Genomic DNA, 10,766 nt, shown 5'->3' on the forward strand with positions numbered 1-10,766 from the left:
CTGTATTTTGAATGTACATTAACAAACAAAGTCCTCCTAATCACATATTGTGGTGCAAAAATTGCTTGTGACGACTTTTCTCATTATGGACAACTTTTGTATAACTTGACTCCAAACTTAAAATGGGACCTGTATGGCTTCAAACCATGATGAATACATGCTAATAGACCCAAATACCCCTTATACAAGGAGGATCATCCCATTGGATGCCTTAAACACACTTTCACCTTATAATGGCAATCTTGACCACAATGAGACAATCAGGACCTCAATTTGAATCCAAACATTAAAATTTGGTCTCAAGGACCTTATTACGTGAAAAATGGTCTTTCAAGACCTTATTACATCATAGAACTTGAAATAACTCACGATGGCCAAATGGGAGCATATGACCACCATGGTGCTCCTGCACCATACACCCCCCCCTAAAGGAAAACTCATGTTCCATGAGTGCCATCCAACTCCATGCTGCTGTTGAACTCCTTGGACACCTGCAACAAAAGGATATAAACCAGAATACAGAGACATATCAGATATTATGGGGTTAAAAACCATTGCCATCCTTGGTTCACACCTGGAGGTGTCAGTCGGTGCTTGCACTTGCACTTTCCATTGCATCTTCAGGCCTTTCCCTCTGAACCAGACCTGTTGTACCTGTAATCTCTGTTTGTTGACTGATTTTGTCCTCCACAAATGGACACATGACTGTCCCAATCAATACTTCATCAAGCAACGCGGTTGTCTTAGTGTTTTCAAGCTTTGAAATGTCTTCAACTTCATCACACTTTACAAGTTCCTTCTTGCCAAACATCACAATCTTGTTTTGACCTTTCACCTTCTCATCTTCCTGCAAAGAAGTTAGTCTAAATGGTTTTCCATCCTTCTTGATAAGGTAGGTGTTTTCCTTTACCATCATACATTGTCCTTCTATCAAATTGTCAGGCTCTTCCCAATAGCAAATGACAACAATCCATGGGTAAGACATCACATAAAACCCTGTCCTTCTACTCACCAATCTGAAACTCTACAAATGCTTGCTCATTCACCAATAATGACTGAGTATCATTTACCCAAGAGACTCTATATGGTGCTACATGAGGCATTTTATCTAGTTTCAACTTATCTACCATCTCCCTAGACATTATGTTATCTTGTGAACCTGAATCAATGACAACTTTGCACACCTTACCTCTACGTTTGCATGTAGTTCTGAATAAGCTCCTTCTTTGACTGATGTCTTTTTCCTTAGGGCCCTGCAACAAGGTTCTTCTCAGCATTAGTGACTCTCCTACCTCTGAAAAACAATTTACCGGGCCATGAGAGTTGGCACTTTCATCTCCTTCCTCTTGGACCAATTGTACTCTCTTCTCACTCCTCCTTTCACCACCACTTGATGTGGATCCTTTCCTTTTTGGACACTTAAATGATGGGTGTCCAAACTCTTGGCAATTGTAGCATCTACCGGTAAAGGTATTTGAGTTCCTTCCTCCTCCAAATCTGCCCCTTGAACCTCTAAAGCCCCCTCTTGCATCAACACTTTGCTCCTTACCCTTACTCACTTCTTCTTGTTCCTCATATGGCTGCTTGCTTGTAGAAAAGGATCCCCTTCCTCTTGTGTTGCTGCCTCTTCCCCTATTAGACTTATCTTGCCTTATCTTTATCTTCTCCTCCACCCTGATAGCCAATTGAAAACACTCTTCCACAATTCTTGGGCTAGCAACAACTAATTCATCTTGTATGTTAAACCTAAGGCCACCAAGGTATCTAGCGACTTTTTCAACTTCATCTTTATCCCTACCTACCCTTATGCTTAACTTATAAAACTCATCAGTATATGTCTTCACATCTAGATCCTTTTGCTTCAAACTTTGCAACTTCTTGAACAATTGAACTTCATAATCTCTAGGAAGAAACTTACCTTTGATTTTTGCAATCATCTTGTCCCAACATATTATCTTGGATTTTCCCTTCTTTATCCTCTTTGCTTGTTCATAGTTCCACCATAGAAGTGCATGCCCTTTCAATTTGGTCTTTGCCACCTTAACCTTCTAATCATTAGGTACATCTTCACTTTCGAAGTAGGTATCCATGTCTGTAATCCAATCTAGGAGTTCTTCCTCATTCAGATTCCCACCATACATAGGTAAATCAACCCTTACCTTATATTGGTCACCTTTCACTGCCTTCAATAATCTGAGTGTCCGCTGCTCTTCAAGGTCTATCTGCTCTTCCTCTTCTACTTCCTAGAACTCTTCTTCTTCCTCCTCTTCATCACTCACATCTCCCATGTCAACACTTCTTCTCTGATTCGACTCCAAGGCTTCAAGCCTTACCAACACAGCATTGTAGGACTCTTGCAACCTGGTATTCTTCTCTCTCAACTCTTGCAACTCTCTGGCGGTACCAATATTCTTAGGAGGCATCTTGTCTTCAACCTCTTACTCACTCTTCTCTCAAATTCGAATTATCTCCTTCAAGGATCTACTTCCTTGCTTTGATACCACTATGATGCAGAGCATCCAACAAACTCAATGAATGAACACAACCTAGGGTGATATTTCTCCCAACTCACCTATTCAAACATGGAGATAGCTCCCACAAACTCCCAAGAGCCCTCACAAGGTTGATAGTTACGCATAAGGCTTCAATACTCCAAAAGTGCACTCATGCTTCTCTACCCTTGTCCAACCACTGACACACATTAGTTTGGGCTCATTCGACCTACCCAAGACCAACTTGAGGCTCTCCAATCCCTAATTCACACCAAACCCCAAAACCCCACTCACACAAGCCTATCTTCTATTAGGACTCCAAACTGTCCTTCAACACAACTCCCATTGATACACAAGTACTCACCAACCTAAGGGTCTTCATGACAACTATTATGGAGACTCTTCAACATGGACAAATCATTGTTCTTTAACCCCTCATCCACCCGAATGGTCTAGAGAGAACCTACTGCTGTAGTACTAACTCACTGTTGCAGCCACAAGCCTTTAGGACAGTCAACTTGATTTGAATCATCCCTTCCTCCTAGGGTTCCCCAACACCTTATAAGGTTATCAAGACTCTTCCTACTCCTTCCCTTGACTCCACACACATACCAACTTCCTGCTTACCCCTTTCAACTTGGATCACTCTAACCCACTGCTGCAGTCACAGTTTTAGGCACTGTCATTAGGACAGTCATAACCTTTCTTCATTGGCTTGGTCATTTGACATTGCCATCACTTGGAATGTGTTGGGATACCTTCACCACGCCCCTCACTACCTCCTTCCGGTCTCCCAAGATCCTTCTTGCCACTGGATCACCTTCTTCACCACCAACATGCTGTCTCATTAGACTGAGACGCTGAAAATCAGAAATTTCCACCCACAGTTGCACGTGATTTTCATTTCATGGAGCCCTGCAAATACAAAAGAGACTAAATACATTATTACTAGGGTCATCACACACCTTGGAAAGGATTTTCAACATGGGAATGACCCCCAAACCATTTTCTTACTGTCTCGGGTTACCCTAGTTTAGGGTATTGACAGTTTTTACTAAATCTTCTCAAACTTTGTCAAAAATGAATGAAAATTGATGAAACCAAAGGGAAATGAAAGAGAATCCCTCCTCTAATACATCCAATGAATCTCCCAAGTTGGTGAAGCAGTAAATGCAAAGAAAAAAATCAGTTTAGCAGACTGCTACGTCTGAGAACACAGGGAATTTGCAGAATACTCCAAGTTTTATTGATTTCTCCTTCAAAAACATACATGAAAACTCTCTCTAACCTCTATCCTGGTCGAGAGAATGGCCTTTTAAAGAGGTTTCCAACTGCCCCCAACGGTTACAACTGCATTTTGAATGTACATTAACAAACAAACTCCTAATCACATATTGTGGTGCAAAAATTGCTTGTGACAACTTTTGTCATTATGGACAACTTTTGCATAAATTGACTCCAAACTTAAAATGGGACTTGTATGGCTTCAAACCATGATGAATACATGCTAATAGGCCCAAATACCCCTTATACAAGGTGGATCATCCCATTGGATGCCTTAAACACACTTTCACCTTATAATGGCAATCTTGACCACAATGAGACAATCAGGACCTCAACTTGAATCCAAACATTACAATTTGGTCTCAAGGACCTTATTACATGAAAAATGGTCTTTTAGGACCTTATTACATCATATAACTTGAAATAACTCATGATGGCCAAATGGGAGCATATGACCACCTTGGTGCTCCTGCAACAAGAGGTGACTTCCAGAACTTATCGTGGAAGCTGAAAATCTTGCTAAGAAACCACAGGGAGCTCATATTCGCCAATTACACTAGGTCATGTGCTTCATATCTAGAATCTAAAAAGGAAGAATTAATGTATTCCATTTCTTGCCTTAGTCTCTTAAATCTGGGAAGGAAGAATTTTTATTATCATGTAACCTGCAAATGTCTTGTGAATTACTGAAATTTGTAGAGTTTCAAATGGTTATGAGAAAGAAAACCATACCTTGTATTTAACTGGAATGTGTGTTAATGAGATGAGTTGCATTTGAACTTAGGAAATTTGATAGATTTAATTGGGCATTATACCTATAGTTCATTTTAGCCAAGTTAGGGTAGAACTAAACAAACCCCAGTAAATGGCTTATACAATGATGCAAAATAGGAACAAGAGAATTACTCAAGTGAAAGTCCAGGCAAAACTAGAACTCAGAATTTAGTATATTTACTGAACATGGATGAGTTTATTTTCTTTTAAAGAAAATACATAGCTAAATCAAGAGGCTTAACTTATATTAGTTATCTCTTGGTTTCTTATTATTTTAACAAAGAGTTAAAGGAGGTATTACTGATTTTATGGATTTGAATCAGAATATATAAAGAGCCTACGTAGCTCTGAAGGGCAAGTAAACGTCTGAAACAACATGTTATATATATAACCAGAAAACGTTGGTGGGCATAACTGGTAAAGGGTATGCAGAATAATACCACTTAGAATTGAGGGCATACATACCAGGAAAACCTGTATCATCATTAATCTGTTTCAGAATTAAACCAAAATAGAGAAGATTCATAGTTGTGATTAGCTGCCTTAAACAATTAGAAAATATTTCTTCAAGTGGATGTTAGATTAATTCAGATGTAAAAAAATAGGGCAAGAACAGTCTTATAGTGCTGATATAATATTGTTTGACATATACAAAAATAATATGAGCAGTTGGAATATTCATAGTCAACAAAATTCCAAAATTGACCAAGTCTGGAAAGTAATACAGCTGAGAGGCTGATTCCTTCATCTGAAATTATACTTCTCTAGCATGTGTTTGAACTAAAACCCCTAGCTTGGGAAGAAAAATGGATATAATGCGGTTAGCATTTCAATTTAAAAATAAAAAGAACTTTCCGACATTGCAATGACAGTAGAGTCATGTCATGCAGGATGTATATTCAAACACCTAAAGATTGTATGGGTAGTTGGTGGCTCATATGCTACTTACCCTTCCTGATCTAGAGGGTTAGTTATTCACTAATACTTCATGCAGTAATTTATAAGAAAGATTAATCAAAAACCTCTAATGAAAATTAGTGCTGATAACAAAATTCATGTAAAACTATTGTGTGACCAAGAGTCTCTACATGAGTACAGATATGGTCAATTATAAGTTAAAACTCACTTGGTTCTAGACCTATGCCCTAGAACCTTAAATTGCAGTCGAGAAGGATGTAATTATGATTTCACACTTGAGCGTGATCGCAGCTATTGAAAACCTTTGGGCCAAGGAGGCGTTCATACTAGAGCATCTATCAAGATGGTTAATTTATCTTCAGTTTTGAAAGAAACGACCAACAAGATTAGTATTTCAGTACTCATTAATGCAGTTGGGCATAATAAATACTACAAGTACACTTAGTCATTTAGTAAACTTACCGTAGTGTGAAAAGATGTGATAGATGTGAGAGCTTATAGCGCTTCTTTATGCAGATAGTCATGTGTATGGAAATACATTGCTTTACTGCTTCCTAATGCAGTTGGCATTCATACAAAAAAAATATATAGTTTCATTGGTTGGTATAGTAACAGCACGAACACTCATAATACATACAGAACATAGAAGCTATAGCCAATGAAGGAGATAGCAGTCTGTTGTCTTTCTCATCTTTTCCACACTAAGGTAAGTATACCGGTTTAAACCATGCTACAATGAAATTAGAAGGGAACAATTTTCATCTAAAACAAAATAAGGCCTTCAACCTTAGGATGAGGTAGAGTACCAGCCGATATATTGTTGGTGCAGAGCTTTTATGTTTGCCATGTAGTTTCACTATGTCTTCTTTTATAAGAAATTTGATAGGTCACATCATTTACAAACAACTAGTTTTTAGAAATCACATACCAGTTGTGTAGAATCAAATCATTATGAATCATTAAATCAATTGTAATCTTTGGAATTACAGTGTTCTACAATAAGATCTCATCTCTAGAACTTTGATGTGTGAAATGGTTATTGGAACAAAATATGCCTTTGCAGTATGAATATTCTTCTGTGGTGAGAGCATGATGATTGGAACATTATTAGGAAACCTGCAAAACACAAATAAATATGAAAGAAAATATTTTTGTTGATGCAAGATTGCTCTAACACCATGGATGCTCCTCAATCTATATCCTCAGTGATGGTGATGAATATGAAGGTTACCATTTTCATATGTAGAAATTTTCTTACAGTAAATTCGACATTTGTTTAGTGAGAAGATATTTTTATTTGTTTTGTGGCTAATACAAAAATAAAAAAGCAAAATTAAGCATGCTAGAATTTTTTTAGCATTTGTGATACCTCAAATTTTTGTCTCTATAGATGGAGTGGATTTTAAAATAGGATTGCAATTGGGGCCACAACAGTGGTTTGTTCATTGTGTTTAGTACTTGAGAAGCACTCCACTCATTGGAGATATTCTTTTATTCTTTCAAAATGTTACTATGCTTTATCTCCACAAAATTAGGGAAACAAACACATCAGTTTTTAACATTGACTATTTTGATGGTAAGAGCTTCAGATGTTAGATGATCTGATAATTAAAGTGGCATTTTCAAAAACAAACCCAACTGGTAAATTTAAAAGCATCTTATCAATAATGTTCTACCATACAAATATAGTATAGCAGTTAAATCCAATAAATTCTTGGCAATGATGTTTTACAATTTCTAAGGGATGTGATTGATGTTGGAGTAAGCCAAAAATCTGAAAGCACGAAAATGAAGCTTCCACTAGTGAATCAAAATAGTGCACAAGAGCATGTCTATCATATATGAGAGTGTGTAAATACAATGAGGAACCACGCATACATACGCAAGGTAGATGAGGTAGTAAGGTAGGACTGAACAACTGACTGTCCCTCCAAAGATGGAAAACTTATAATTTCACTTGACAAGTGTGTGAACAGGTGTCAAATATGAATGCACTAGGTGTCTCACGGAGTGAGGGCACGTCTCAACCACATGAGGTGAGACAAACCTAAGTAAACTTAAGCTAGGTGTGAATAGGTCAATCTAGAAAGGTTATTAGCTAACTAGGTGTATAATGACACTTTTTACACTAACACCCCCCCTTAAGTGCAACTTAGGGAGTAATGTATGCAAGATGATGAGTCTCGGCTACTAGGTCATGTCAAGTACTCGTGTACAAATTGATCCACCAAAGGATCTACTTTCATTGTACATGTCCTAGCAAAGTGGGAACACTTTTTGTTGTCACTTCCAAAATAAATCTTAGATGACACCAAAGTTTGAATATTATTACTATTTACATATTTGGATTTCTTTCAAAACTTTTTGTAATAAAAAAAAATGATACCTTATTTTAAGTGGCTTTTGGAAGTTGGAGGACAAAATCTATATTAAAATTGGCAGTTTCACAAGTGTCAATGGCAGTTTTGAAATCCCCTTTTACAAAAAGAGATAGTTTCACTTATGCTCAATAAAAATGTTCCATACTATTCCAATGTCTTTTCTCTTCATTTCTTTCAGTCCTTTTGACCTCTTCATGAGATGTAAGGTTAGATATAGCCATTATAATCTTGAATTGATCATTATAGGGGCATGTAATTGGGTTGGAATAGTTTTGTATGCATTTTCTAAGTTCCAAGTTGATTGTGACAAGTAGCAGGGCAGTTGTGTTGTGAGAGTATTGTACAAAATCATAGAAGCTAAGTCAGTGTATGATTCATGCTTGTTTTGAGCCAAGAGGTTTAGATATGTGCATTGCCAACTGGAGAGATTTTAAGTGTGTATTCTCGTATTTTTGTGAGAGTTTTCATTCCTATGTAAATTTCCCCATGTTAAATTTGTGCTTTCTGTGGTGATGCCTATCATTTTCCTGCAATTCTTGATCACAACGGTGCTTAGTTTATTTCAGTTCTCATTATACTCATAAGAAATTTGTAAGCAATGAATGATATGAAATATCCATCAAAGTTTTTTGGATCAGGAGGTATTGAAGTGGTTTCTTTCTTTTGTGGAAGCTGTTGTGAGCATTTTGTAGGTTCATGCCCACAACAAGATCAAGTGGAAAATATATTGTACCTCTGCAATGAGACATTGGATTTTGTAGGTGGAAGCATGTTGAGTGATGAGGAAGTCATGGATGTTGAAGGAAGATTCTTCAAGATGGAAGTTGACATTGCAAGCCTTTCAATCAATGAAGACCATGAAGACCCTAATGGAGACATTCATGGAGAAGTGTTCTTTGGAGGATACCAAGGGAAGATGTAAAGCCTACTCCAATGAGCAAGAGGAGTCCTCAATTGGTGAGAAGAGCCTTCTAAGCAAACATCTATTCAAAGTGGAGGCTAAGATTGAGATTCCACCATTTGAAGATGTGGATGTAGAGAAGCTTGACCATTAGTTGATGCAATTGTATGTATACTTTGGTATGCTTTTTCATATTTTATAACAAAAGATTTCCTTTCCCAAGTAAAGATTAGAAAAGCATGCTTTGACTTGGTTTGAGAGACTTGTATTATATAGCTTTGAGGAAGCAAACTCTAATTGGTTTATGGCATCAATTTAAGAATTTGATTAAGAAATAATTCTATTTTAATCATAAAAGAGGAATAATATATAGAATAATAAATTTTGAAACATAAAGAGAGATAAAATATGCAACAATACACTAATGAATTTCATAGAAGGGCCACTGGAATGGGGAAAGATGTGCAAGATGAGGTCTTGTTGAAATACATGAAGCATGTACCCATGATCACTATCTTGAAGTAGATGGTCCTCCATTCTCTCCAAGGATAACAGGACCTAAAGCCAAGACAAAGAAGGTAAATTCCATGAGTACCAAGAAGAAATTTAGGCTAATTAAAATGGTCATTTGGAATCCTCTTGTTGGAGGTTGCATCCAAAGAAAAAACTCTCACAAGCAAGGTAAGAAGGGTAAAAAAAACTCTACATATCCTATACTTGAAGAGAGTATAATAATTATTAAGTGTAAAAGCTACTAAATAGCTTGATTGTACTTTGAAGTAGATTCTAGACTGACTTGCATTACTAAGAAAGTCAGTTTTGTTGGTTCCAGAGGACTATTTAACACCAAAAATCAAGTAAAGGGCATTAAGGTTGATGATTTTTTTAATCCTCATTTTTGGATTGATTTATTTTCCGAATATTTGGTTGACAAAATTGGCCTAGAAACTTGTCGACACCCCAATTCTTATGCTTTGGGTTTGATAAAAGGTGCTACTGTGCTAGTTAGTAGACAATTTAGAATGAAGTTTGTTGATTGAGTGGATGTGGATTTTGCTCCTTTGGATGTATGCGGTGTTGTGTTTGGCACTCCCTACGTTTATGACTGGGAAACAGTGTATTGTCTAAGAGCAAAAGATTACCATCTCAGCAAGGCGTAAAATAGAGCTTAATATTGTTTGCATTCATAGGCAAAGAGCAGCTGAGAGAAGTCTCGAATCTTCATGGGAAGATATGGAGTGGAAACACAAGGATCATTTCCTTGGTGAAAATTAATGTTGTTAAGTTCTTCCATTTTCATGCATTTTACTATCACATCACATAGACAGACGGAGACAAAAGTGATCTAAATTTTTGTTTATCTTGTCATTGTGCAGAGCAATATGGTAGTCCAGTCATCAATTGAGGGGTTCATTATTCCTCTTGCATTATGGAGGTGTGATTCATAAAAGTAGTTGGTTTTTTCCTAGACTCCTTGGTGAAATGGAGACACCTTTGTTGTAGGTCCAAAAACATATCTTAGATGAAAACAAATTCTGAATACTAATGCATATTTAGATTCCTCCTGAAAACTTGTGCAATTTATAGAAAATGGTACCTTATTTTACATTCGTATTAAAAAATTAGAAGACAGTTTCATAGGTGTCAATGGCAGTTTTGAAAGCCTTGAGAACGTTTTGAAATCTCCCTTGTTGAAAGAGGCAGTTTTGTATTCGCCCATATAAAACTTCTCGTGATGTTAAAGTTTCTTTTGTCTTTTCTTTTCTCTCAACTCTCTAGACTTTTTCATGATAAATATGGGTATATATATGATATATCCATTATAAAGTAGAATTGATTGTTTAAGGGCAAGTAATTAGAATTTGAAATGGTCTGGTATGCATCTTCTGAGTTCCAAGTGGACTGCAAAGCAAGTAGCAGGGTAATGGGGTTGTGAGAGCATTATGAGGGGTTATGAGAGCCAAGTCAATGTGCGACTCAGGCTTATTTCAAGTCCAAGAGGCTTAGACTTGTGTG

At 36.9% G+C, this 10,766-nt stretch overlaps 1 protein-coding gene across 1 annotated transcript in view; it reads left to right on the forward strand.

Moving 5' to 3' along the window:
- Positions 1-10,276, forward strand: part of LOC131029663 (uncharacterized) — a 99,647-nt gene extending 89,371 nt beyond the window's left edge. Inside the window, exon 8 of the mRNA XM_057960252.2 lies at positions 10,127-10,276. Within this exon, the coding sequence (XP_057816235.1) occupies positions 10,127-10,198 (72 nt within the window). The 3' untranslated portion in view covers positions 10,199-10,276. The remainder of the gene's footprint in view (positions 1-10,126) is intronic.
- The last annotated feature ends 490 nt before the right edge of the window (positions 10,277-10,766 follow it).

This window comes from Cryptomeria japonica, chromosome 7 (genome assembly GCF_030272615.1).
Source record: "Cryptomeria japonica chromosome 7, Sugi_1.0, whole genome shotgun sequence".
NCBI lineage: Eukaryota > Viridiplantae > Streptophyta > Pinopsida > Cupressales > Cupressaceae > Cryptomeria > Cryptomeria japonica.